Source organism: Perognathus longimembris, chromosome 23 (genome assembly GCF_023159225.1).
Source record: "Perognathus longimembris pacificus isolate PPM17 chromosome 23, ASM2315922v1, whole genome shotgun sequence".
NCBI lineage: Eukaryota > Metazoa > Chordata > Mammalia > Rodentia > Heteromyidae > Perognathus > Perognathus longimembris.
The window spans coordinates 32,182,866-32,210,828 of record NC_063183.1 but is presented as its reverse complement, the minus strand read 5'-3'; the positions used below and the strand labels follow the sequence as shown (position 1 = coordinate 32,210,828).

At 45.8% G+C, this 27,963-nt stretch overlaps 3 protein-coding genes and 1 long non-coding RNA gene across 8 annotated transcripts in view; 2 read left to right on the top strand and 2 right to left on the bottom strand.

Moving 5' to 3' along the window:
• The window catches only part of Nusap1 (nucleolar and spindle associated protein 1), a 30,890-nt gene extending 3,913 nt beyond the window's left edge, over window positions 1–26,977 (top strand). The window contains exons 3-11 of one of the 5 annotated variants that reach the window (XM_048331820.1): window positions 151–297; window positions 802–958; window positions 2,919–3,017; window positions 4,856–4,965; window positions 7,279–7,463; window positions 8,015–8,172; window positions 8,436–8,552; window positions 9,978–10,086; window positions 12,536–12,910. In XM_048331820.1, the coding sequence (XP_048187777.1) occupies window positions 151–297; window positions 802–958; window positions 2,919–3,017; window positions 4,856–4,965; window positions 7,279–7,463; window positions 8,015–8,172; window positions 8,436–8,552; window positions 9,978–10,086; window positions 12,536–12,632 (1,179 nt within the window). In that variant the 3' untranslated portion in view covers window positions 12,633–12,910. Of the gene's footprint in view, window positions 1–150; window positions 298–798; window positions 959–2,918; window positions 3,018–4,855; window positions 4,966–7,275; window positions 7,464–8,014; window positions 8,173–8,435; window positions 8,754–9,977; window positions 10,087–12,535; window positions 12,911–26,941 lie in introns of those variants that run through there. The other 4 variants (XM_048331818.1, XM_048331819.1, XM_048331817.1 and 1 more) reach the window with 4 other exon arrangements.
• On the bottom strand, window positions 43–23,086 carry LOC125340332. The gene is made up of 3 exons (XR_007208749.1): window positions 22,900–23,086; window positions 10,831–10,835; window positions 43–53 (listed from the first exon to the last, which is right to left on the bottom strand). It is a non-coding gene; the product is annotated as an uncharacterized LOC125340332 (long non-coding RNA).
• Ndufaf1 (NADH:ubiquinone oxidoreductase complex assembly factor 1) lies at window positions 14,540–22,528 on the bottom strand. The gene is made up of 5 exons (XM_048331821.1): window positions 22,371–22,528; window positions 20,933–21,585; window positions 19,245–19,430; window positions 15,960–16,034; window positions 14,540–15,497 (listed from the first exon to the last, which is right to left on the bottom strand). The coding sequence occupies exons 2-5, from the start codon at window positions 21,512–21,514 to the stop codon at window positions 15,348–15,350; spliced, it is 993 nt and encodes a 330-aa protein (XP_048187778.1). The 5' UTR covers window positions 21,515–21,585; window positions 22,371–22,528; the 3' UTR covers window positions 14,540–15,347.
• The window catches only part of Rtf1 (RTF1 homolog, Paf1/RNA polymerase II complex component), a 35,941-nt gene continuing 32,322 nt past the window's right edge, over window positions 24,345–27,963 (top strand). Inside the window, exon 1 of the mRNA XM_048331815.1 lies at window positions 24,345–24,548. Coding sequence (XP_048187772.1) covers window positions 24,345–24,548 — 204 coding nt within the window. The remainder of the gene's footprint in view (window positions 24,549–27,963) is intronic.

The following is a 27,963-nucleotide window of genomic DNA, read 5'->3' as shown; positions in this document are numbered from 1 at the left end:
TGTAATTTATGATAATGCAGGTGCTGTTATTCTCACCTTACTCTGCGTTTTCCCTTTGTTGAGTTACTTTGGTCTGGGAGCAATCCCATGTAAATATGTATATGCATATGCATATGGCAAAGAGCATGGCAGACCAGTGTCTCTTTTTAGGATGAGAAGGAAAGTGCGGCATTCTTCTGTGATGAGACTGAGACACCGACGAGCAGTCAGGAACAAGCCGGGAAGGAGCCAGTTGTCCATGTCACCAAAAGGAGGAGACGCAGGCACAAGAGAGGCCATGGGAAGCCTAACTCCCAGGTGAATCAATTGTGCAAACTGAACAAGAGCACCATTTGTGCCGGACCTGGCACAGTGTTAGTGAGCCTTCCTTTCGCATTCCGATGCTGAATGCTGTGCTGCACCTCCAAGCTCCTCATAGGGTGTGGTTTTGCAGTTCTCCTGGCTACTCGTGGCCTGGTGATTACTCTGCCCTTCAGTCCCTTATTTTCATACCAGTCTTTACTTTCTCTCGGTGGTACTGGGATTTGAACTCAAGGCCCTTCATTGGCTAAGCAGGTGCCTACTTGGGTCATAGCCCCAGCCCTTTTTCCCCCTTTATTGTTATTTTTCAAGTAGAGTCTTGCATTTCTGCTCAGTGGATTCAGACTTGAGTCCTAGCTCCTCCTCCCTCTGGCTTCTGAGCGCCTCCCTCCTGGGCATGTGGCTGAGCAGTCTTCCCCTGCCAAGTGAGTGGGGTTAGATGTATGTGCCCAGCTGTAAGAGACATTCATGTTGTTTGTTTCCTTTTCAAATCTGCAGCAGGATCATTCCGAGATAAAAATAAGTGATCCTACTACATTCCAGAATGGAGAAAAGCAGGAAGACCAGGATCCCAAAACTCCTGCAGAAATTCCTTCTCAGCCAGACCAGGGCCAAGGAGATGGGAACATGGTTTCCACAGGCCAGAGTGAAATGAAAGGTATGGAGATTGATGTTCTCATCCTTCTGAGAGTTCCAGGTGCAAAGTCAAGGTCAGAGCAGACCACACTCTCCTTATACACCGGTGTCTTCCCTGCCTCTTCCTGCTTCCTACGTACTTGATGCCTGTGGCCACATATCCCTCCTACTCCTCCCCACCACACCTTTGTCTCTAACATGGGCACCTCTAACATGGGCACCAATCCTACTGCATCTAAATCTACCCAAAGGGCCTCAACTTGGCTTTCATCTGTCTATAAAGATCCTGTTTTGGCTGGGAATATGGCCTAGTGGCAAGAGTGCTCACCTTGTATACATGAAACCCTGGGTTTGATTCCTCAGCACCACACATACAGAAAAGGCCAGAAGTGGCTCTGTGGCTGAAGTGCAGAGTGCTAGCCTTGAGCAAAAAGAAGCCAGGGACAGTGCTCAGGCCCTGAGTCCACGCCCTGGGACTGGCAAAAAAAAAAAAAAAAAAAAGATCCTTTTTCTTGACATCCTATCACAGGTACCAGCACTTAGGACTTGAATCTATTTGTGGGAACCACAATTCAGCTCATAACACCAGCTTATAGAACTTCTAAGTGTTTTGTAATTTAAAAGCTAACAAATGTAGAAGGCCATTGGGTCATCTTTTAATTTTTCCCCCCAACTATTAAGGAACTACTGCAGAGCATCAAGCCCTATCACTGACCTACAGTCAGTGATTTTAAATTGTTGTTGGGGCTTGAACTCTGGGCCTGGGCACTGTCCCTGAGCTCTTCAGCTCAAAGCTAGCACTCTACTTCTTGAGCCACAGCACCACTTCTGGTTTTCTGATGGTTAATTAGAGATAAGAGTCTCGTGGACATTCCTGCCCTGGCTGGCTTTGAGCCACAATCCTCAAATCTCAGCCTCCTGAGTGGCTAGGATTACAGGTGTGAGCCACCTGCACCTGGCTCAGCCCTGACTTTTTTTTTATAGGAAGTAGACTAAGATTGGTAGTGGCAAAGTTTAGGGAAGATAATCCTTCTTGGGAACAGGAGAGGTCTCATTTTTTTTCTCCTTAGCCCCTCTAAGCCAGCCAGAGTCTGGTGAAGGTCTTATTTGCCTCCTCTACTAGTACAGTTTCACATGGGCCCTGTACTCCTAATGTGTATTTCTTAAATGACAAGCACTTTCTCACACAAGTGTACAAAGTGTGAGAAGTTCATCAGCATGGTTTCTCTTCCTCCTTCCCTTCCTTTGTTTCTTTGTCATTCTTCCAGCCCTTTTACCCTTTAGTTAGATGGCTAACTTTTTGCCTAGGCATGGCCTTGAACTACTGATCTGCTCTTGGGTAGCTAGGATGACAGTTGTGTACATTTTCATCTGATCTCATTAGTATTGTTTCCCAGTCCCCCCTGAAACTTTTTTAAGTAGAAAAATTTTATTTAGAGTTATAAAATATTGTTTTTGAAAGATAGTTTTAGAGGCTGGGAATATGGTTTAGTGGTAGAGTGCTTGCCTAGCATACATGAAGCCCTGGGTTTGATTCCTAAGGACCACATAAACAGAAAAAGCCAGAAGTAGTGCAGTAGCTCAAGTGGCAGAGTGCTAGCCTTGAGCAAAAGAAGCTCAGGAACAGTGCCCAGGCCCTGAGTTCAAGCCCCAGGACTGGCAAAAGAAAATGTCGTTTTAGCTAGGTACCAGTGGCTCATGCCTATAATCCTAGCTAGTCAGAATGCTGATATTTGAGGACTAAGGTTGGGAGCCAGCCTAGGCAGGCAAATCCACAAGATTGTTATTCCCAAATAATCAGGAAAAGTAGAGTTATGGCTCAAGTGGGAGAGTCCCAGTCTTGAGTGTAAACAGCTATGGAAGATCAAGAGGCCAAGTTGAAACCCCCTGTTACCAGCAAAATTTTAAAAAAGTCATCTTGGTTATTCTAGCATTAGAGCTTGCTGGACCTGTTTTTGATTAGTTTGTGTCTTTGTATTTAGATAATGAAGATTTGAAGGAACCTTCAGAAAAAAAGTCTCGCTTTACAGATGGATTTTCCAGACTTGCAAACAGTAAAAAAACTGCAGCCACTACTCCAAGTAAGTGTGTGCACACACACCAAGGAAAGGTTTGGGCCTCTTAAGACACAGCTGTGGCTGTAGCAGCTAAACGTAGACATGCTGAGCCAGAACTTATATTCTACTCTCATTTTCTAGTTTTCAGATCTGGGGTACTGTTTCCTTAATAACCTGACTTCCTAAGTGCAAAGTAGAAACTATTATACTTCCTGTTTCAACAGGTGGATACCCAGACTGAGAATATTTTTCCTATTACTGATTACCTAACATAGCATATACAGCAGGCAGGCACTCCCTAAGTAGATGAACAAAATGTCTGTGGCGCTCAGGGCACAGTAACCACTGTCTACAAAGTTTCTAATTAACCTAGAAAAATCTGGTTTTTCAATTATAAAACTTGTCACTTATTTATTTATTTATTTATTTTGGCCAGTCCTGGGCCTTGAACTCAGGGCCTGAGCATTGTCCCTGGCTTCTTTTTCCTCGAAGCTAGCACTCTACCACTTGAGCCACAGCACCACTTCTGGCCTTTTCTATATATGTGGTGCTGAGGAATCGAACCCACGGCTTCATGTATACGAGGCAAGCACTCTTGCCACTAGGCCATATTCCCAGCCCCTAAAACTTGTCACTTATATTTGTTGTTGGTGGTGGTCATGGGTCTTGAACCCTGGGCCTGGGCACTGTCCCTGAGCTTCTTCATGCTCAAAGCTAGTACTCTACCACTTGAGCCCCGGTGACACTTCCAGATTTTTGAGTGGTCAATTGGGGATAAGAGTCTCATGGGGCCTTTTCTGCCTAGGCTGGCTTCGAACCATGGTCCTCAGATCTCAGCCTCCTGAGTAGCTAGGATTTTCGACGTAAGCCACCAGTGCCCAGCTTTCTCACATTTTTTGACACATAAATGTTAGATATTTATAGTAAGGCTGTAGGTCATGTATTAGAAATTCCACAAATGTTTATATACATAGTATAACATAGAGCAGGAGTCAGCAAACTACCTCCTGCCTATTTCATCTATTCTTCAATTCCTAGGTGCATGCCCAGTGGCTCATGCCTGTCATCCTAGCTACACAGTAGGCTGAGATCTGAGGATTACGGTTCAAAGACAGCCCAGAGGGCCTGGGAATATGGCCTAGTGGCAAGAGTATCTTGCCTTGTATACATGAAACCCTGGGTTCGATTCCTTAGCACCACATATATAGAAAAGGCCAGAAGTGGCACTGCGGCTCAAGTGGCAGAGTGCTAGCCTTGAGCAAAAAGAAGCCAGGGACAATGCTCAGGCCCTGAGTTCAAGCCCCAGGACTGGCAAAAACAAAACATAACAAAAAACAGCCCAGTCTGAGCAGTAAAGTACCTATGAGACTCTTATCTCCACTTAACCACCAAAAAACCAGAAGTGGCTGTGTGGCTCAAGTGGAAGAGGTCAGGAATAGCACCCAAGCCCAGAGTTCAAGTCAGACTACCACCAACAAAAAATTTAGAACTTTAGCCTGGTGCTAATGGTTCGCACCTATAATCATAGCTACTCAGGAGATTTGAGGATTACTGTTCAGTTGCGGGCTGGGTGGGAAAGTCCATAAGATTCTTATCTCCAATTAACCACCAGAAAACGGAAAGTGGGAAAGTGGCGCTGTGACTCAAAGTGGTAGAGCACTAGCCTTGAGCAAAAGAGCTCAAGAGCAGCACCCAGTCTGAGTTCAACAAAAAATAATAAAATAAATTAGAACTTTCACAAAGATGATGCTGAAGTTAAATGTTAAGGATGCAAAAAGAGATTACTAATAAAAAAAAACCCACAAGATTAGGATAAATGCATTTTGTCTTACTCATTTTCATATTTTGGGGGAACATTCTAGATTTTAAGAAGCTCCATGAAGCTCATTTTAAGGAAATGGAGTCCATTGATGAATACATTAAGAGAAAACGGAAACATTTTGAAGAACACAACTCATTTAATGAACTGAAGGTATGCAGAAAAAAGTCCATATTTATTTTTCCAATCAAGGGTCTCACTGTGCCCACACTGGCTTTAAACTCTTGATCTTCGGCCTCTGCTTCCTGTGTGCTGAGATTCTAGAGCTACCATCAAGCCTAGCTAAAATTTATGTTCCTAATGGGACTAAAGTACTGGTTCCCAATCTTGAAAGCATGTAGCTCCATGGCTAATAAACAGTATTGTTTTTGTCTTTTTCTTTTCTTCCATGTGCATGCATGGGTGCTTGCATGCGCGGTTTTGAGGCTCTAGCAGAGCTTGAACTCAGCCTCATGTTCTCTTGGACTTTTCACTCATCAATGGTATTCTACTTCTTGAGCCATACATTGAGCCCAGGTTTGTTTTTTGTTTTTCCCCCACTGGTTAATTCAGGAATAATCTTGGATTTTTCTGCCCAGGCTGAGTTCAAACCATCATCTTTCAGATCTGAGCCTCCTGAGTAGCTATGATTATAGGCATGAGCCACCAGCACCTGGTGTTGTGTGTGAACACGGCTCAGCAGTGCAGTATTTGTTGGTTTGTTTGTTTGTTTTGCCAGTCCTGGGGCTTCAGCTCGGGGCCTAGACACTGAACCTGAGCTCTTTTGGTCAAGGCTAGCTTTCTACCACTTGAGCCACAACTCCACTTTCCGTTTTTGAGTTGTTAATTGGAGATAAGAGTTTCACAGGTTCTTTTCTTACCCAGGCTGTCTTTGAATTACAGTCCTCAGATGTCATTCTCCCGAGCAGCTAGGATTACAGGTGTGAGCCACTGGCACCTGGCTAACACGGGGCTTCTTCTATGCATCTAGGGTTGGGCTTTCTCAAACCACATTAGCAAGGGCTAGGAGTCAACCACATCCACATCTGGATACTTGGTGAGAGGAATTCAAACAGTGTCTTCTTCTGCAGAGATGCCTGGACGCAGGGCTGCTTCAAGTCCCCTTAGTATGAAGCGGGCTTGTGAAGTCTCTGATGAGCGGTTGAGGTTTCTAAAATGGTATGGATGAGTTTGTTTTCAAGATAAAAGTTGAAAGTCAAAACAGTCCTCTCGAGCAACACTTTTGAGCTTGTCCTTGAAGATAAACAAAAATGAAGTGCTTTTCTTAGTTCCTGTGTCATTCAAGTCTGAGTGCGTTCATTCTAGAAATCCCCCTTCCATCCTCCTTGCTGTGTCCATTTAGGATGATCTGTTTGGAGACTAGAGATGCAGCCGCCATTACAGCCCCTTCCCCGTGGCTGCTGGGAGGCTGCTCTTGGCAGGTGGTGGTTTAGGGATCTGTGCTGGACAGGAAGGAAGCACAGGTTGTGTTCCTGAGTAGCCAGAGGTGGCTACTTCATGGTCCAAATCTTTCCACGTGGCTAGTTAAAACCAACCTGTTTTAGGCTGTGAGGTTTTTGGCATGCCTAGTGAGACCTTTCCTATCCTGAGCTTGTAACATATACTGTATTTATTTTCACTTTTACTTTTCTGTTAGGGGTATAGGAGTTAAGTTTGCATTCAGCTCTGCACTTGCTAGGCAGGCTCTCCACCACCTGAGCATGCCCCCAGCCCTTTCCTACTAATTTCATTATTCCCGCTGTCTAATGCTTACACCACAAGTTTATTTTTGTATATGTCAATTTCACTTGTCCTATCTCTATTGTCGGGTAATGTGGTGATATTTCTTCTTGCAACAGATCCTAGACTAATAATAGAAATATATGTATTTGGGCTGGGAATGTGGCTTAGTGGTAGAGTGCTTGCCTAGCATGCATGAAGCCCTGGATTCAATTCCTCAGCACCCCATAAACAGAAAAAGCCAGAAGTGGTGCTGTGGTAGAGTGAGCAAAAAGAAGCCAGGAACAGTGCTCAGGCCCTGAGTTTAAGCCCCAGGATTGGGGCTTAAAAAAATTATTCTCAGTACCTTCCCAATGTCTAAAAAAATATGACCAACTGGAACCCTTCATAGCAATTTCATGGTGACAATTTCATAGTAACCATTATTTTCCCTTCTCCTTTTCCTCCTATTCTCCTTCCTTTTCTTCTTCCTTTTGTTGTTGTTGTTGGGGCTTGAACTCTGGGCCACCTGGGTACTGTCCCTGAGCTCTTCAGCTCAAGGCTAGTGATCTACCACTATGAGCCACAGCACCACTTCTGGTTTTCTGGTACTTAATTGGAGCTAAGCATCTCATGGACTTTCCTGCCCAGGCTGGCTTCAAACCCAGATCCTCAGCTCTCAGCCTCCTGAGTAGCTAGGATTACAGGCGTGAGCCACCGGCGCCCAGCCGGCCAAGCCTTTGAAGTGGTACATTTCTTTCTCAGAAGCAGCCTGGCACTAAGGGAAGGGTAGTGACTCCAGTTCCTCCAAGAGGAAGACTCCCTGTGGCCTGCACTCCCACTCAACAGTGCCAGTCTCCAGGCCAGTCCCGCAGCTCTGCGAGGAAGAGCACGGTGTGTCTGAAGGGGTCAGTCAAGCGGACCACGCTCTCAGCAACCAAAATGAACGTCAGGTAGAGAGATCACTCCAAAGTGTAAATGGGCAAGGCTGCGGTTGAACTTATGAAATGATTTTATTTTTGTTTTGGTACTGGAGATGTTTATGTTTGCTTAAAAGGGGAAAAATGCAAAGGAGGCAAAAAAGGATTGAGAACAAAGAAAAATCAGCAATATTTTATAGGTTAGAAAGTTTTCATTTGGATTCAGTTTTGTTTGATCCAATGTCCTCAAGCACAGATTTGATTTATAAGATGGAAGATAAGATGCATGTGCTCGTGTGTGTATGTGTGTGTACGTATGGATAACCATCATTTTATTAGTTTGATGTGTACCTGCTACAAAGAATTTTTTCCATTGGCTTAAGCATGAAAGTGAGGCTCACGTCACCAAGAAGAGAGAAAGAGGAGAGCACCTCCAAGTGGCTCCTGAGCTATAACTTGAAGCCCACAGGCTTCTACCACAAGCTCGCCTTAGTGTGGTTAAAGTCCTCTGGCGGTCTGGTAAAGGCCGGTGGTTTTACCTCCTGCCCCAAGTAGCCTCTCAAGGCCCTGCACTGTCATTTTAGGTTTTCAGCTGCTACTAAAGATAACGAGCATAAGCGTTCACTGACCAAGACTCCAGCCAGAAAGTCGCTACACGTGTCTCTATCTGGGATTAACCCCAAAAGCCAGGCCATGCTCGGAACACCCAAGTTAAAGAACACCAAGGAGAATTCTGCTTCTGGTAAAACAAAAACAAACTGGTTCATCTTCAAGCCATATAACGTCCCAAATGAAGTATAACTCTTTTTCTAACATCCTTATCACATCTATAAAATCAAGTGCAAAGACTTCATCCCACAGGAAGTGAAATTGGGAGGATCACAGAAAGGCACATAGATTATTTCTGACAGAAGTGATCATTTGACTTAAAAAAATAAAAAGAATTATAGTAGGCCTTTCATCTAATTAAGCCCTCTAATGTTTTGGGTCATTTTTTTTTTTTAGTCATTACTCCATTCAAGTTGACTACGATGGCAGTGAAGACGCCAGTCTCTGATAAGAAACCAGTATTTGATCTGAAAGCAAGTTTATCTCGTCCCCTCAATTATGAACCACACAAAGGTATGTGGATGTTTGCTGCTGTAAATGGATTATGTAAAGATGAGGAAAAAAAGTGTTGAGTGTAGATCAATGGTAAAATGCCTAGAATACATGAGGCCAACCCTGGGTTTGATCTCCCACACTAAAAATGATTTAATGCATGAATGAAAAAATTGTACTTAACTGAGCGGAAGCCACACTTTACTTGGAATTCCTTCCCTTGTCCCTGCTTCCAGATGGGCCCGTGGTTAAAACTAATTGATTCATTTATACTTTAACCAAAGTTTTAACTTTTAAACAATTTCAAAATTAATATAATTTCAACTAAAATCAAGAAAATCTAACAAGTTAGCCCATGCTAACTTCCTACTTTTTGTCTATTTTGAATACTACGGTGAATACGGGACATAAGTATTTCTCCTTACTGAAATTTGCTGTTCCTAATCATTACCTCCCCAATCCTATCCACCCTTCTCCACCACCACAATTCCACTCTGCTTCAGGTTGCACACGCGTGAGAACATGTAGTGTACACTTCACCTGCCTGGCTCATTTGACTTGGACATCTGTGTACCAGTTCCAACCCATGTTGTTACAAATGATAGGATTTCCTTCTTTGTCAAAGCTGACAGTGTCCCATTAATACACATCCTTTTCTTTATCCATTCATCTGTTGGGGGACACCAGGCTGATTCCATAACTTTGCTACTGTGACAAGTAGTACTCTTAACATGGGAGTGCAGATGTCTTAACAATAAACTGATTGTAAATCTTCTGGGTAAATACCTAGAAATGAGAACTGCTGGATCTAGTCCCAGTTCTGTTGCCAAGAGAATATTCCCACTCATTCTATTCTGAATGCATTTTAATAAGTTAATAGTGTCTTTGGGGGGGGGGCAGGGGTCAGTCATGGGGTTTGAACTCTGGACCCAGGTACTACCCCTGAGCTTTTTCACTCAAGGCTAGTACTCTACCATTTTGAGCCACAGTGCCACTTCTGGTTTTCTGGTGGTAAACTGGAGATCTGAGTCTCACAGACTTTCCTCCTGAGCTGGCTTCAAACTGTGATCCTCAGATCTTAACCTCTTAAGTAGCTAGGATTACTGGTGTGAGCCACTGGCACCCAGCTCAAAATGCTACTGTAATATTACACATACCTAAGCAATCTTGGCATAAATGATACTTGGTTGTAATAGTTTCTTTTGGGATCTGTTCAGGGGATTTTTAATACAAGTTTTTTTCTGGAACTTCCTAAGAATAATAATATGGCATTCATTTTTAGGAGAAAAGTCTGATTTATATCAGGAATATGGAATCAAAGTATTTTCAGAATATACTGGGAATTGTGTGTAAAACAATGTAAATATGGCTAGGAAGAAAGCAGCCAGAGATGGAAGACAATAGACTTGTAAATAAGATATCTATACATTGTTTGTTCTACATTAGGAAAGCTGAAACCATGGGGACAATCTAAGGAAAATAATTCTCTCAGTGAACGTGCAAGCAGAGTTAGCCTCTATAAGAAATCTTACAAACAACCTCCTCTCCAAACCAGGTAAGTGAATAATTATCCAAGCTGGAGAATTTTTCTAATATCAAACCTCTGTATATATAGAAGCACCTCCGAAACATAGGATAGTCTCACTAGTAGTGTTAGGCAGGTTAGAAATGGATGTCTTAGTCCATTTTACTTTACAAGAGAAGAATATTACTTGGCAAAGAAGCATGTTTCCTTTGGCTCAGGGTCTGGAAGGGCAAGGCAGGCCCTGGCAGGAGCCTTGTGCTCTACTGTTAACATGGCGACGGATCGCATGGCGTCAGCACATTCAAGAGGCTAGAGTGCTCAAGTGGTAGTGTTTGCCCAGGGATTGGAAGGCTCTCAGCTCATTCCGTATTACTGGGGGAAAAAGCATGTGACGAGCTCTAACACAGTGGCCTCATTTTCTACCAGCCTAGGCCCTCCAAACCCAACCTTTCAAAGGGCAGTACCCACAAACCTAGTGTTACCTCTACTGGGCTCCACACTTAAGGAGTCCAGCACCTCTGAATACTATTGTGGTTCCAGCTTCCAGCACATGAATCCGTGGGATACAAAACATATCCAAACTACATGGGGCACCTGTAGGATTTTCTGTAATACTGTGACTGGGCTCTAGGGCAGCAGATTCCAAGTCAGGTTTGGAGTGAGGCCAAATATCTGCATTGTGTTCAGGACTATAGAGGTAATTCAGAAAACCCAAATTCAGAGCACAGATCTTGCATGACTTGTTCACCCAGACAAAGCATGCGGTATCCTGACAGCACCTAGGTCCTCACAAAGACACAAGGAACACGAGATACTGAACCTAGGACAGTCTTCACAGGCTTTCTTTACCACAAGGCCAAGTATACCCAAATTACTGCCTGTGTGGTGGTCGCTGGTCCTGCCTAGCACTGTCCTAATACAAGGTCACCTATCATTTGATGCTTATCTATATCCAGCTTCTGCTAAAGCCTTTACTATATGTTATTAAGACAGTTAATAAAAGAAAGGTGCCAGTGACTCACACTTGTAATCCTAGCTACTCATGCTAGGATCTAGGATCATAGCTCAAAGTCAGCCTGGGCAGAATAGGAATAGTCCGGGCTGGGGATATAGCCTAGTGGCAAGAGTGCCTGCCTCATATACACGAGGCCCTAGGTTCGATTCCCCAGCACCACATATACAGAAAACGGCCAGAAGCGGCGCTGTGGCTCAGGTGGCAGAGTGCTAGCCTTGAGCGGGAAGAAGCCAGGGACAGTGCTCAGGCTCTGAGTCCAAGGCCCATGACTGGCCAAAAAAAAAAAAAAAGAATAGGAATAGTCCATGAAACACATCTCTAATTAACCAGTAAAAAGCCAGAAATGGAACTGTGGCTCAAGTGGTAGGGCACCATCCTTGAGAGAAAAAGGCAGAAAAGAAGACAAGGCCCTGAGTTCAAACTCAAAGGGAGAAAGAGAAGACAGTTTATATAATATGGCTTTTTTTTTTTTTTTGGCCAGTCCTGGGCCTTGGACTCAGGGCCTGAGCACTGTCCCTGGCTTCTTCCCGCTCAAGGCTAGCACTCTGCCACTTGAGCCACAGCGCCGCTTCTGGCCGTTTTCTGTATATGTGGTGCTGGGGAATCGAACCTAGGGCCTCGTGTATCCGAGGCAGGCACTCTTGCCACTAGGCTATATCCCCAGCCCCTAATATGGCTTTTTTTAAAAGTTATCTCTAGAAATATAATGGTCTAAGTCAGTAATCCTGTTTCTAGTTCTAGCACTATGACTAGACGATGTGATTATGAACTTAATTACTTTATTGGTCCCTATCCTGGGGTGTAAACTCAGGTCCCTGAGCTTTTGTGCTAAAGGCTAGCACTCTACAAATTGAGCCACAGCTTCACTTGGTTAATTGGAGATAAGAGTCTCATAGACTTTCCTGCCCTAGCTGGCTTCAGACTGCAATCCTCAGAGCTCAGCTTCCTGAGTAGTTGGGATTATAGGCATTAGCCATTAGCACCTGAAAAGTGAATGTGATTTTTTTTTTCCTGCCAGTCCTGGGGCTTGAACTCAGAGCCTGGGCACTGTCCCTGGCTTCCTTTTGCTCAAGGCTAACACTCTGCCACTTGAGCCACAACACCACTTTCCTGTGTATGTGGTGCTGAGGAATCAAACGCAGGGCTTCATGCATGCAAGGCAAGCACTCTACCACTAGGCCACATTCTCAGCTCTGTAAACGTGATTTTTGACAGACTAACTGGGATTAGAGATTTAAAGTATAGGAGTTGAATTAAATCACCACAGTCAGTAACCTCTGGCTCCCATTCCATGCATGAACTTAGAATGTTGAGGTAACATAAAAGGAAAATGAGTACTTCTAGCTGTTGGGACAATACCAGTTTTCACAAGTGTGTTCAATGTCACTTAAGTTTGAGTATTGGTTTGAAGTTGTCTGCTGTGGCACTTCGCCAGGATCTAACCTATGACCTACCTGTTCTTAGGGAAGAGCAACGGAAAAAGCAAGAGCAAGAACGAAAGGAGAAGAAAGCAGAGGTGTTGGCTGCTCGAAGGGGCCTCAAGATGGTTAAAAACAACTAATTGTCTGGTTAATATTCCTTCATTCTTGTTTTTCTTTTGTAAATATTTTTCTGCTGTCTCTTTTTATCACTGTTAACTTTTATCCATTATCTATGCACTGTCCCTGGGTTCTTCAGGTCCTATAGCTCTGAAAAGTTATCATCTTAAAGCTCAAAAATCTGTTGGGTGCTGGTGGCTAACACCTGTAATCCTAGCTACTTAGGAGGCTGTGCTCTGAGGATGGTTGTTCAAAGCCAGCTAGGGCAGGAAAGCCCGTGAGACCCTTATCTCCAATAAACTACTCAGAAAAAGCCAGAAGTGGTGCTGTGGCATAAAGCACTAGCAAATGAAGCTCAGGGACAGCGCCTTGGTCCAGAGTTCAAGCCCCAAAACTGGGGAGGAGGAGTCCTTTGCAGTATTTTTACCTAAGTCTCTGTACATTCAGTTTTGTGATGAGACTCGTCCTTGAGATTATTAACTTAGATTTTTTAATGCCAAGATTCCTCTTAGTTCTCACATTAACAGATCCACAGTGTTGTTCTGGGCAAAAGCATTTACCTGATGGCAGCTACTTATACCATAAGCTTCGGTAGCGATAGGATAGAAACGCCAACTCACCCTCCAGTCTACAAAACCTAGCAGTTTTAAACTGGGCCAGTAATTTGATTATGGCACCAATACTGTAACTCTGAAAAATGTAAGAGACTACAAGCACCTGTGTTCACATCACTATGTAATTTTCATGGTACTATAGTCTTAAAAGTAAAATCCTACAGCTCATTTTCCTTGCTTACAGATCCCAGTAAAAAATTTAGAGGCCTGGTGGGAGTCAGTGAGAGAGAACTATATACCCTAGGTCCACTGCCAGTACCGTAGAGATTTACTGCTTCTAAATATTCCTATGTTCTGTCACACTTACTAAACCTTAGAAAAAAAGACAAGAGAACTTAAGTACATCCTGTTCCTTGTACCTATGTAGAGTTTCTGGGTTGTATACGAAAGACTTTCATAAATAAACCTTTTTCTCATTGCTGTAGATTTGTTCTTTGTAAAATTCAGATGAGCAGCTAAGATTGGCTGGAGCTCTTATGTACTTTCATACACTCCAGGTATAACCCCATTTCTCGTATTTTCCTAGTGCAGATCCTAGCTTCTCCACCTGGCTTGCTGAGAATGGAGTCTTGTTAACTTTTTGCCCTGGTTGTTCTTAAGCCTTGGTCCTCTCTTCTCTGACTTCTAGGCAGAGTAGCTGGGATTATAGGAGTGAAGTACCATGCTCAGCCTAGAAATACCCTACAACAATAAAAAGAAGCACTAATACAAGCCGGGTGTTGGTGGCTCACGCCTGTATTTCCTAGCTACTCAGGAGGCTGAGATCTGAGGATCATCAGGTGAAGCCAGCCTGAGCAGAAAAGTCCTCAAAAACCAGCAGTGGATTTGTGGCTCAAAGTGGGAAAACACTAACCGTGAGCAAAAGACAAACAACAACCTCAGTGGGCTGGGAATGTGGCCTACTGGTAAAGTACTTGCCTCGTATACATGAAGCCCTGGGTTCGATTCCCCAGCACCACATATATAGAAACCAGCCAAAAGTGGCACTGTTGCTAAATGGTAGAGTGCTAGCCTTGAGCAAAAAGAAGCCAGGGACAGTGCTCAGGCCCTGAGTTCAAGCCCCAGGACTGGCAAAAAGAAAAGCTCAGGGACAGTGCCCAGGCCATGAGTTCAAGCCCTACAACTGATGACCCCCTCAAAAAAAGAAAGAAAAGAATGACAACTATGTTATGTGAAGACACAACATACATTTTGAGTGTAAGAATATGAAGTATACAGGTAAGGTATACCTGTGGCGAAGCTTAGCCACCTGAAACTGGGAGTGGGAATGAAGGCTGACATAAAAGACACATGGAAGAAATACCTTAAAACTTCAGTAATGATTGCAAAATTTAATATGCTGTGTATATTATAGCTCAATGAAACTGTTAAACAAGGCTGGCGATGTGTCTCTTGCTTACTTGTGATTTGGGCTTTCTTCAAGTACTTAATGTAACAATGTTTGTACCCCTTTGTCTAACATGGAAGAACTGATCAAATTCAATTGGTTATCAAATCAAGGTCTTATTTTTGGCTTATCCAATCTCTAATATCTTAAATGACCGAGGAGGTATTAGGGCCAGACATCTAATATCTTTAGTTTTTCTAGTTGTTAGTGAAGTCACCAGAAATAAGAACTAGAAAGGATTTTTGTTGTCGTTAGATTGGGACTCGGCACCTAACATTGTGCTCACTGGCTGGTGCTCTACCAAGTGCACCTTGCCTCCAGCCCCAAGGACAAGCTCTCTATGGATACCTCATGGCTATCATGAAGAGTGGTAGAAGACTGCAAAGAGCCTGGCCAGATTCCTAATAGAAACTTTTCTGACAAAAGTTATTTGCATGGTACTTCTCCATCAGTACCTTCATTTTATGAGCAAAGGCAGAGCTCAGAACCTGGCTTCAGGCTCTTCTGCTTTCTCTTAGCAACACCATTGTGCCCTGTCTTAAGACTACATCCCACCATTCATTGGATGCTGTTAAATGCTTTATTTTGGGCTTAGTGATAAGAGTACTTGCTTAGTGATAGAGCACAAGGTCCTGGTTCAAACCCCAGCCACAAGAAAAGTAAAAAGCAGATATATTTTATCTGTGTTGTACAGATATACTTACTACCCAAAAGACAAAGCGGTCACGTGCTCATCTCTACTTAAATAGTCTTGGGCTAATTTCTGGAGAATTTTCATAGGCAAATTCTTCTGTATGTGTCGGGTCTTTAAACACGCCAATAAAATCTATTTCCAGGAAGAAGGGACCATCCACTTTATCACTCAGGGTAAATCCTAAAGATGCGATCTAAATTTAAAAAACAGAGAAACTGATTAAAATCTCATATAAGGGGAGTTTCCCAATCCCAGGAGATAAGGGCTGCTATCGGGGTCTTTATGCCTCAGCTCTCATCTAGCCCATGATGTCTTAGCATGCTGCTTCTCTGTACTTCCAACGGGATCCTGGGCATGAGATGACCACACTAACATTCCTCTAGGATAGGGACTTACTTACAGAATAGGACTGACACCTAAGATCAGTCTGAGAGTCCATCTGGGCAAAACAGAGGTGTTCCTATGTAGGGATTTTCATCTCTCCTCTGCCAGCCTTCCAATCATGCCTGCCTAGAAAGTACAAGGCCCCGAGTTCAAGTACTTCCATACAAAGTTTTTTTCTTTTTTAAATGGGTAGGGGGAGCTGAACCTATTCACACAGTAGTGTTTCACTGAGGCTGTTACCCTTCTGAGTGGAAAGATCCTGAAGTGTTACCTTGTCCAGCATAACTGGGGTCTGGACATCCCGGATTCTTCCTTTATTTGAGAAGAAAAATTTGGAAAAAGGAATCTGAAAGGAAAGACCCATTTTATTTCATAGCGAGAACATAAGCCATCAAGATTTGCATGGAATTACAATAGTAATAGCGTTCATTTTTATTTTTTATTTAGTTATTTATTTTTTGCCAGTCCTGGGCCTTGGACTCAGGGCCTGAGCACTGTCCCTGGCTTCTTTTTGCTCAAGGCTAGCACTCTGCCACTTGAACCACAGCGCCACTTCTGGCCGTTTTCTATATATGTGGTGCTGGGGAATCAAACCCAGGGCTTCATGTATATGAGGCAAGCTCTCTTGCCACTAGGCCATATTCCCTGCCCCCTAGCGTTCATTTTTAAATTCTGAGGAAAGATGACTGATTGAGCCTCACAAGTTCAAGACCAGCCTCGGCAACATAGCAGGATCACATCTCAGTAAACAATCTGGACAAGAAGTTTGGTTTTTGTCTTTGCCATACTGGGACTCAAACCCAGGGTCTTAGTTTCCTAGCTAAAGTGTTCTGCCACTGAGCTACATCCCCAACCAGAATAAATAATAACGTATGCAGTTATGAAAGTGACTAGCCATCTTTCTCAAAGACACTATCTTATCTTCCTTCTTTCTTCCTTTTTTGCCCAGTCCTGGGGCTTGAAATCAGCCTGGAATCTGTCCCTGGGCTGCTTTTTCTCAAGGCTAGTGCTCTACCACTTGAGCCCCAGCACCACATCTGGCTTTTTCTGAGTAATTTACTGGAGATAAGAGACTCACAGGAATATGGCCTAGGAATAGGAATAGGAATATAGTGGCAAGAGTGCTTGCCTCAGATACATGAAGCCCTAGGTTCAATTCCTCAGTACCACATATCTACAAAAAGGCCAGAAGTGGCACTGTGGTTCAAGTGGCAGAGTGCTAGCCTTGAGCTAAAGAAGCCAGGGACAGTGCTCAGGCCCTGAGTTCAAGCCCCAGGACGGGCAAAAAATCAATCAAACAAAGAGACAGACTTTCCTGCCCTGGCTGCCTTTAAACTGCAATACTCAGACCTCAGCCTCCTCAGTAGCTAGAATTACAAGTGAGCCACCAGTGGCCAGCTACAATTTTCTTTATTAATGCAGTGCTAGGGAGTGCTAAGAAAGCACTCTGAACTGTGTCCCTAGCCAACGATGTAATTTTTCATTAGCATACACAGTTATATGAGGGTGGTATGTCATTGTGACATTTCCACAAATGTATAGGGTATTCCAATCTACCTCCATCCCTCTTGTCACTCTCCCTTATTCCTTCCCTTGCTTCCTAATATATTTCATTATTCCATTTTTATACATGCCAAAGTCTATCTCAATCATACTTATCCTCTTTCACCCTTGTTACCCCAATCTTCTATCACTTATACCCACACCCAACAGCCTTCTCCTCTTTCCCCTCCACAAAAACCCCTTATTGGTCAACTGCTTTAAAAAAATATTTTATTGCCAGTCCTGGGCCTTGGACTCAGGGCCTAAGCACTGTCCCTGGCTTCTTTTTGCTCAAGGCTAGCACTCTGCCACTTGAGCCACAGCGCTACTTCTGGCTTTTTCTATATGTGTGGTGCTGAGAAATCAAACACAGGGCTTCATGTATATGAGGCGAGCACTCTACTACTAGACTGTATTCTCAGCCTCTCAACGGCTTTTTTCAATCAACAGCTTTCATTTATGATCTTTATGCTGTTTTCAGTGTATCTCAAAATGATATACCCTCTACAAAAATGTAAATTTTTTTTTATCAGTTGTGGGGCTTGAACTCAGGGCCTGGGTGCTGTCCCTGAGCCTCTTTATGCTCAAGGCTAGCACTCTACCACTGGAGCCACACCACTTCCAGTTTTGAGTGGTTAACTGGAGATAAATCTCATGGGGACTTTTCTTCCCAGGCTGGCTTCAAACCACAATCCTCATATCTCAGCCTTCTGAGTAGATAGAATTACAAGCATGAGCCACTGGCACCTGGCTAAATTTTTTATTTTTTGCCTGGGGCTTGAACTCAGGGCGGAGGCACTGTTTCTGAGCTTCTTTTTTTGCTCAAGGCTAGCACTCTGCCACTTGAGCCACAGCGCCACTTCTGGCTTTTCCTGTGTATGTGGTAGTACTGAGGAATCAAACCCAGGGTTTCGTGCATGCTAGGCAAGCACTCTACCACTAAGCCACATTCCTAGCCCTGGGCTAAATTTCTAAAATATGAATTAACTACTAGAACTAGAAGCTGGTAGCTTACACCTGCAATCCTAACTACTCAGGAGGCTGAGATCTCAGTATCACAATTTGAAGCCAGCTCAGGCAGCAAAGTCCATGCTACTCTAATCTCCAAATAACCACCCAGAAGCCAGAAGTGGAGCAGTGACTCATGTGGTAAAGCACTAACCTTAAGATTAAAAAAAGGACAGCTCCCAGTCCCCGAGTTCAAGCTTCAGGACCCGCTCCCCCCCCTCGCCACACACAAAAATTCAAATGGGTGGGCTGGGGATATGGCCTAGTGGCAAGAGTGCTTGCCTTGTATACATGAGGCCCTGGGTTCAATTCCCCAGCACCACATATGCAGAAAATGGCCAGAAGTGGCGCTGTGGCTCAAGTGGCAGAGTGCTAGCCTTGAGCAAAAAGAAGCCAGGAACAGGGCTCAGGCCCTGAGTCCAAGAACCAGGACTGGCAAAAAAAAAAAAAAAAAAAAAAAACAAAAACCCAAAAAAAATTCAAATGGCTCAAATGGTAGAGTACTAGCTATGAGCAAAGGAGCACAGAAAGAGGACAAGTCCTGGGCTGGGGATATAGCCTAGTGGCAAGAGTGCCTGCCTCGGATACACGAGGCCCTAGGTTCGATTCCCCAGCACCACATATGCAGAAAACGGCCAGAAGCGGCGCTGTGGCTCAAGTGGCAGAGTGCTAGCCTTGAGCGGGAAGAGGCCAGGGACAGTGCTCAGGCCCTGAGTCCAGGGCCCACGTGGCAAAAAAAAAAAAAAAAAAAAGAAAAAAGAAAGAGGACAAGTCCCTGAGTTTAAGCAACAGTCCTAGCAAGTGTGTGTGTGTGTATACACACAATCTATTAGTTAGTCAGCTAACATATTAAAGAACAAGTCATTTATGTCCTGCAGGTCCTCTTCCATCCGATTATATACTCTACCCAGATCTTCCAAGAAGTATTAGTAAGAGAAAGGAAACTACAATGTAACCATAATCTGAAAATAAGCACTTCCATCAACAGGGAAGACTGTGCTATTACCTTGACCTCCTGCCAGTAGGGCCCCCCACGGGTGAACATGAAGTAACTGTACATCTGATTACTCCTCTGGATAAAGTCTGTGTCCTGCCTGATATTCACCATCCAAGGCCGTCCATCCCCGCGGATGCGGAGATACAGGGTGTTGAAGCCGGACCAGTCATGAGGTTGCTTCCTCGCAAAAGCACCCTAAGGTACAGAGAGACCAGTTCATTTTACTTCATTCTCCGCTGTTAGCAAAATGTTCTTCACAAATATACAGCAGCATGAGCACCTGCTAAAAACTTAGTCTACCTTTACAGACTTTCTAATCCAGGTGATTTTTTGAGCATGAAATACACATATACATACATATATATGTATATATGTAATATACAGACACACATTCTAAGGTAATGTTTATGATACAATGATCCTGAGTCATCCCGAGTCAAGTCTTTCATTGGAATGGCTGCTGTTTGGTGCTTGCTAAATGCAAATGAATGTCCTTTTTTCCTGGTTCTTAGAATAACAAATCTCGAGTGGCCCACTGTATGGCAAGTACCTTCTCTTTATCTCTCTCTCTTTTTTTTTGCCAGTCCTAGGGCTTGAACTCAGGGCCTGAGCACTGTCCCTGGCTTCTTTTTGCTCAAGGCTAGCACTCTGCCACTTGAGCCACAGCGCCACTTCTGGCCGTTTTCTGTATACGTGGTGCTGGGGAATCGAACCCAGGGCTTCATGTATACAAGGCAAACACTCTTGCCACTAGGCCATATCCCCAGCCAGCAAGTACCTTCTCATCAGAAAACAGACACAGATTGAAGGATCAAAAGTTTGAGGCCTCCCGGGCGCCGGTGGCTCATGTCTGTAATCCCAGCGACTTAGGCTGAGATCTGAGGATCACAGTTCAAAGCTAGCCTAGGCAGGAAAGACCATGAGACTCTTACCCCCAATTAACCACCAGAAAACCACAAGTAGCACTGTGGTTCAAAGTGGTATAGAATGAGCCTTGAGCTGAAGAGCTCAGGGACAGCACCCAGGCCCAGAGTTTAAGCCCCATGACTGACCAAAAAAAAAAAAAAAAAAAGTTTGAGGCCTGTCCGCGCACAATTATTGAGACCCTCTTTCAAAATGTAAAAATCCATAAAGGGTAGATGAAAGCTCTAACTCTAGCTCTCAGAAGGTGGTAGAGGATTGTGCTTTGAGGCCAATCTATGCAGGAAAGTCTGTGAAACTTCATCTCCAAAATAACCGGCAAAAAGCAGAGCTAGAAGATTGGCTCAAGTTGTGGAACCCCAGTCAAGCAAGAAGTCAAATGAGTGTGAATCCCTGAATTCAAACCCAGTACAGCCCAACAAATAAATAATGGACCTACGCAATGACCCTCTATGCACTTGAAGGAGCTGTGGGTACAGGAGAGGCAAATCTACCCCAACATCTTTCAAATGTCTAGCCTCTCAGGATTCCTCATACTTAGCAATGTTCTTTGGCCCCAAATAGTGTCCAAAACAAGTACCTCCTCCTGCTCCTTCCCCCTGTTGCTTTCACGTTACACTTGGACCAAGTTATTCATTCCCGCATCCAGCAGGTAAGACGCCACACATACCATTCCAGGGGTGCTTGTTGACAGAAACCAAAGCTCACAGTTCCTGCTATGAGGAAATCCAGCCAGTTCCCTAGGAACTGTGGCTCCCAGGCCTGATCTTACCTACCCTTGGAATACTGGACATCATCGTGCAGAACCCACTTTGGCTACTGTCCCCATCGCGAGGCGCCTCGGAGCTCAGAGTTCCATAGAAGAGTGCACTCTGGTTGTTCTTGCCCATTTTTAAGAAGACTTCACTTCTGCCTCCAATCAACTTATCAGAAGTCACTACCCATTTATCTAAATCTTCTCTTCCACGGAATTGCCAGACAACCTTGGCTTGCTCCAGCATGACTTCATGCAGGGGACGGCCTCCCGGTCCTACCCAGTTATTCATGATTTCATCTTTCAAAAGCTTGAAATGGCTCTTCATTTCATCTTTAATTGCTTTGTCAAAGTTAATCTCAGTCTTCTCTTCAGGAGAAGTTCTATCCACAGCAACGTCTTTGGGGGGTTGTACTTGCAAACCCTCTGCAGTCTTCCTCTGTTGGGAAACTCTGTCATGAATAATCACTGGTTTATTAGGACTATTGGAACAATAGTTGGCAAAGTGAATTCCCCAAAAAGGATGCAAGGTGGCATTTGGCTTCAGGCATTTTCCTAGAACGTAAGTGCCATTCAGCAATTTGTGACCCCAAACCAAAACCATGGTTTAAAAAAAAAAAAAAGTCCGAATGTGACTTTCTCCCTGGACTCCCAATGATGCTTCACGAATTCCACCTGTAACAGAAGAAACATTGAAGAGTTAGTTACCAGCGTGGCAATAAAGGCATCACAATTTCAAACAAAAGGATCATGTATTAGGAAATTCATAGTTTGTTGCTGTTGTTGTTTCAAGACAGCATTTCACTATGTAGTCCAGACCCTGGAACTACTTATATAGCACATGCTAGCCTTAAACTCAGGATTGTCCTAACCCAGCCTCCCAAATGCTGAGACTGCAGATGTGCACATCATGCTTGGCTTAAATTTACCTTCTAATTCTATAAACACTTACTGCCCATTATGAGCAGAGAACTCTATTAAGCACTGGGAAAAAATAAATATGACCAAAAACACAGGTCCCAGCTTCATGCAGCTGATGACGAACCCCAAAATAAATCAAGTTATGTGCTAAAGCTACCTAAAGAGCTGATGTCAACTTTGAAATCCGGGTACTGCAATTTCGTGGGGCCAAATCTGACAACTGCTCTTTGCCCTCAAGTAAACCTGTTTGTTGATCTGTGGGACCCCCCCCCCATTTCCGTGAGCGGCTCTTTTGAAGATCACGGCCAAAGAGAGCCCCGAGGGAGAGCCGGCTGGGGCGTGTGGCAAGTCGAGGCCCCGAGATGAAACCCCAGGAACCACTAAAAGGTGAGGAAGTGGACGTACCAAAATTAAATTACCCGGTCATATAGCCCGGGGGGGGGGGAACGCAAAAATCAACCCAGCAGTCTAGACGTCTAGCTCCTGGCTCGCTGGGGGGCGGGGGGGGGTCGTGGAGATGGTAACCCCCCAACCCTCACCTGCCACAAGCGTGCCGCTCCCCTTCTGGGAGGACGCGTAAGGTTTCCGCTCGGGTCCGCCGCCCTTTCGCTCCCGGTTCGCCACGCTTCCGGTGCCGCTCCATTTGCTTTTCCCTTCCGGCGTCAAACCGTGTGCCTCGACTTTAGAGTTCCTGCCTGATGACTTGAGGTTTTCGGCCCACTCGGTCCCCACCATGCCCGGCTTCTAGTTTTTGTGCTTTCTCTCCTTTGCTGTTGACGGCTGAGAACTGCATCCCACCCTCGAGCTGAGAGCTCCTGTTTTTTCCCTATTCCCCTCTATCTTTCCAATAGGACCTGGTGATTAATTCCCCCTAACCTTCAAAGACCTGGTGCTCCTCAGATTCATCTCCCCACAATCCCGTAAGGGCTGTCAGTGATCTCAGAAAGCCATTTCTGCTAGATCTGCTTCAATGATGCGTCCTGGACATGCACCCAGACATGCATCCTATAAATCTGGGCTACAGATGTAGCTCGGTGGTAGAGATCTTGCTTAGTATGTGTGAAGGACTGAAAAAGAAAAATGGAGAGAGCTGGGAAATAACACTTTAATGCCCACACATCCTCCAGCTCTCCAAATTATTATTGCATTACTCTTTTTGGTGCTAGTCCTGGGATTTGAACTTAAAGAGCTTGTGTGCTGTCCTTGAGCATTTGCGCTCAAGGCTAGTGCTCTAAATCTTAAGCAAAAGCTCCACTGCTGGCTTTTTTTAAGTACTTAATTGAAGAGTCTCCGAGACTTTGCTAGCTGGGCTGGCTTCAAACCATGATCCTCAGATCTCAGCCTCTTGAGTAGCTAGGGTTACAGGCATGAGCCACCAGCGCCCTGTTCCAGATCATTCTTGATTCCAAGGGAATAGCACTTAGGTAGCATTTGTGGTTCAAAAAACATGAGTTGGAGGAATAAAGAATAAGTTAAATCTTGTCATGATTGGACTTGATTAAGAAACACTTGGGAGATTAATCAATCTCGATTCTTTTCTTTGTTTTTTATTTTTGTGGCTCTCGATTCTTGACTATGTCTGTGAAGGTGTCTCCTTGAGATGGCTGACCATCCACAGACGGAGAGAGCATGTGAAGGGGAAAACCCTAGCCTGCCTAGGGGTTCCCACACCCAACAGGATGAGGGTTCCGATGAAGGACAGATGGGAAACGAAAGAGGCAAAACAGCAGGTGTGAACTCGCTTCTTCCTGAGCTTGCATCACCGGTGGTCGTCAGACTCCGGCTCCCACACCCTTTCAGGGCCTCACTGAGCCAGCAACTCTCCAGGGCCCTTGCTCCGCCTGGGATGAATTCGTTTATTCATTTACTCATTCGCTGCAACGTGGCCGGGGTTAGTTCCTTTAAATCACGAATCCCAGTGGCGGCGTTCTTCCAGCACTGCCCCGAAACTCCCCGGCACAGCTTCCTCAGCCTCGGGATGGATGGAAGCGGGCGGCGGCCGCCACACCCCGCGCCACACGCGCTCCCGCCGCGCCGGCTGCTCCGCTTCGGAGCAATCTCAGTTCCCTGCACCCCGCGTCCTCCGGGCCCCAGCGCGGCCCCAGCGCGGCCCCAGCGCGGCCCCAGCGCGGCCCCAGCCCTCCTCGGTCCGCCGCCGCCTCGGGTCACTCGCGTCTCCCACGAGGGCGGTCCCCGAAGTCGCCCCTCCACACTCGACCTCGCACAGCCGGAAAGCGGGAGACCCGTGAGCTTCCTCGGCGGCGCGACCCCCCCGCCCCCCGTCCCCTGCCCCCCCAGGCCCGAGCGGCTCCAACCGGCGACAGGTAAGAAGGCCACGGCCGAGGATTCCGGGACAGCGAGGTCGCGGCGCGGCGAGTGCCCGCCGGGAACCCGGCAGCGCGAGGCCCCGCCCCCCACGCTGCGTCGGGGGCGGGGCGTGGGGCGGGCCTCCCGGCGCCGGCGAACGGCGTGCGCCGGGCGGGGGGCGGGGCCAGGGGCGGAGCGGAGCGCGCATGCGCGGTCGCCTTTGTGTGGGTCGAGCGGCGGCGGCGGCGGCAGCGGCGGCAGTGGCGGTCCCACTGGCAGGCGGGCAAGAAGAGAGTCCGGGCGGCGTCCGGCGTGGGAGCCGCGGGACCACCATGGTCAAGAAGCGGAAAGGCCGTGTCGTCATCGACTCGGATACGGAGGACAGCGGCAGCGACGAGAACCTGGATCAGGTCGGGACAGGCCGCGGAGGCGCGGGCCGGCAGAGCGGGCGGGCTGAGTCCGGGGGGCCTCGGGAGCCGGGAGCCGGCCGGGCCCGGAGCCTCCGCACCCGAGCGCCCGGGCCGCCCCGCGCCGGGACTGCTGCCGCGGCCCCCTTCCCGCCCTCCTCCCCGCGGCCCAGCCCCTCGGGGTCCGGCCCGGGCCTGGAGACCCAGCTTCCGAGGACTTGGCGCCGCGGACCGAGAGAGGCGGGGCAGGAACCGGGCTGATGGGCCTCGGGTCTCCGGAGGACGGAAGGGGGCCGCGATCTCCCGGGGCCGGGTCGGGGCTGGGCCGGGAGGTGGGGGGGGGGATAGGAAGCGTGGCCCGCCGGCCCCGGGGGCCGGGAGGTTTCGGAGGAGGCGCCGGGGTGAGCGTGGGGCGGCGGGAGGGGGGGGGGGGGAAAGAGCCCGGAGGGTGCGGACTCCGGGAAGATGAAGTTTTCAAGCCTGAGCTTCCGCGCGGGGCGAGGGAGGCTCGGCGGCGGGCACGAGTCTCTCGGAGAGTAGGGTTGCTTGTGGTCGAGCCGGGTCGTCGGTGGGCTGTCAGGCCCAAGGAAAGGCTCCGGGGGAGGGAAGAGGGCAGGTAAGTAGAGGACTGTGACCCGGGCTGGTAGCGGCATCCCAGAACTGGCTGATTGCACTGGAAGCATGGAAACCAGCTTTTGGCCTTCGCGTCTTCGGCTAGCTCGAACTGTTTATGTACTCTAGAAAATACTGGAGGGAGGAAGCTGTGTCCTGTAGCCGTGCTGTGAGGAGACCAAGAAATACACAGATGGCTTTCTCTGTTCCATGCATACATGATGTAAGGAGAGAATACGCAAGATAGGAGTAGAGAAAGTACTCAGTTTGATTCCTAGGCTGGGCGTAGGCTGCTTTCTAGCTGTGTATCTTTTGATCATAAGGGTAAAATTAAAATTAGTCTGTGTATCTAACTGGACAGTTGTAAGGATGAAATGTTTATAAAGAGGGGTGCAGACATTTGCAAACTCTCCGGAGTCTTTATGCTTTATAGGTCAGAAGTAGGAGTGTTGAGTATTAGGATATGGTTTTATTTCTTCCTTTTTCTTCCTCCCCCCCACCTCCTCCTGGGGCTTGAAACTCTGGGCCTGGGCACTGTCCCTCAGCTCCTTTTGCTCAAGGCTAGCACTCTACCACCTGAGCCACAGCACCACTTCTGGCTTTTTTTTTTTCTTTCTGTGATTAATTGGAGACAAGAATCTCAGGTACTTTCCTTCCCCAGCTGTCTTTGAATGGCAACCTCAGATCTCAGCCTTCTGAGTAGCGTTAGCCACTAGTATGTGGCATGAGTTGGAAAAATTTTAGGTAAGAATTGGAAAATTTTTTTGGTTTTTAAAAATGGTATTGGGGGGCTGGGGATATAGCCTAGTGGCAAGAGTGCCTGCCTCGGATACACGAGGCCCTAGGTTCGATTCCCCAGCACCACATATGCAGAAAACGGCCAGAAGCGGCGCTGTGGCTCAAGTGGCAGAGTGCTAGCCTTGAGCGGGAAGAAGCCAGGGACAGTGCTCAGGCCCTGAGTCCAAGGCCCAGGACTGGCCAAAAAAAAAAAAAAAATGGTATTGGGGGCTGGGAATATGGCCTAGTGGTAAAAGTGCTGGCCTCATACACATGAAGCTCTGGGTTCGATTCCTCAGCACCACATATATAGAAAATGGCCAGAAGTGGTGCTGTGGCTCAAGTGGTAGAGTGCTAGCCTTGAGTGAAAAGAAGCCAGGGACAGTGCTCAGGTCCTGAGTTCAAGCCCCAGGACTGGCAAAAATAAAGAAATAAAATGGTGTTGGAAGCTGGGTGCTGGTGGCTCACTGATGTAATCCTAGCTAGGATTGCAGAACTAAGCCAGCTTGGGCAGGAAAGCCCATGAGACTTTATCTCCAATGAACTACTCAAAAAAAAAAAAAAGCCAGAAGTGGCACTGTGGTTCAAGTGGTAGAGCACCAGAGCAAAAGAAGCTCAGGGACAGTGACCAGGACCTGAGTTCAAGTCTCAGGGCTGGGGCACACACACATTCATACACACACACACACATGCACACACATACACACACTGGTGTTGGAGACGTGAGAAGGTAATGGTAGACACCTGGGATAGACACCTTGTTTTGGAATAAAAATCGAAAGAGTAAGTTGAAAATGTTTTCATGGAAAGTCTCCTAAAATCTGCCAAAAATATGTTCTCGCCTGTAAAAGTTTCATTGAAAATTATTATCATTATCGTTATTATGTATATGGTTGTACAAATTCAGTTCAACAAGCCACTTTATAAGAATATTGCATCTTGCTCAATGTCACTTCTTTTCAACCCATCCATATTCATTGATAATTTCAGTTGGTAATTAAAATTAGAATCTGTTTTTTTTAAACTATTTTCTGCAAGTGTATTTACTACAAGTGTAGCCATGCCACAAATGTAGAAGTACAGAATACAGAAGTGCAGAAGTGTAGAAGTATAGAATACAAGTCTATTTTCTACAAGTCTATTTACTACAAGTGTAGCCATGCCAGATCGTGGCATCAGCTTCCTTTTACTTAGTCTCTGGAATGAACAACACACTTTAATTACTTCTTTCTTTCTTCTTTTCTTTAGAGGTGCTGGGGACCTTGCACATAATAGGCAAATATTCTGTCATTGAGCTACGTTCTAAAATCATGGTGAAGTTGCATTTATTTTTCCCACTTTACATATGAGGAAAATGGAGATTGAAGAAGTAATCCACACAACTGGGAATTGGTAGAATTAGAACTTAATCCAAATCTACTTGAATAAAAAGCCTATATGATTTCCACAATTCCTACTTAACCTGCTAGTATTCTAATTTTTCATATAGTAAAATGAGAGTAATGTTTCATGGCCATTTACCATGTTGCTAGAATTTGCATTTCTGAAGTAACTAGATAATTTAGAGAAATGTGACAAATGAGTTAAAAAGTTTGACTCTCAAGACATCTATTCCAAAGGGGAAGGAATTAAGCTGCATGTTAGTCTGTCCTCAGTGTTTTCCCCTAGCATTCTGATGAATGAATAAGTGGAGTGCTTCTACTGGTGATAGGTATTTTACCTGACCCACAAAGAGCCCATCTAAAGTGGGAACTGCAACTTTAAATCCAATTCTAAATATTAGTTTGTAAAAAGAAACTAATACTTAGTATATTTCGGCAGTTGCAGCTTCCCTTCAACTACTCATGAGCCTTTCTTTTCTTCTTTTCTCCTCTTCTTTGCTTTGCTTTGCGCTGGGTCTTGAACTCAGGGCCTGAGCACTGACCCTAAGCTTCTGTGTTCATTTTTGTTCTGCCACTTTGAGCCACAGCTCCGCTGCCAGGGTTTTGGTATGAATTGGAAATAAGAGTCTCACAAACACTCCTGCCCT

Bases quoted from the DNA above. Each gene is read 5' to 3' on its own strand.
- Ndufaf1 (XM_048331821.1), bottom strand. From the start codon at position 21,514: ATGGTTTTGGTTTGGGGTCACAAATTGCTGAATGGCACTTACGTTCTA. The intron at 19,431-20,932 runs GTAGGTAAGATC...TCTGTACCTTAG, and splicing joins TGATGTCCAGTATTCCAAGG to GGTGCTTTTGCGAGGAAGCA. The intron at 15,498-15,959 runs GTAACACTTCAG...TTTTAAATTTAG, and splicing joins CCCCAGTTATGCTGGACAAG to ATCGCATCTTTAGGATTTAC.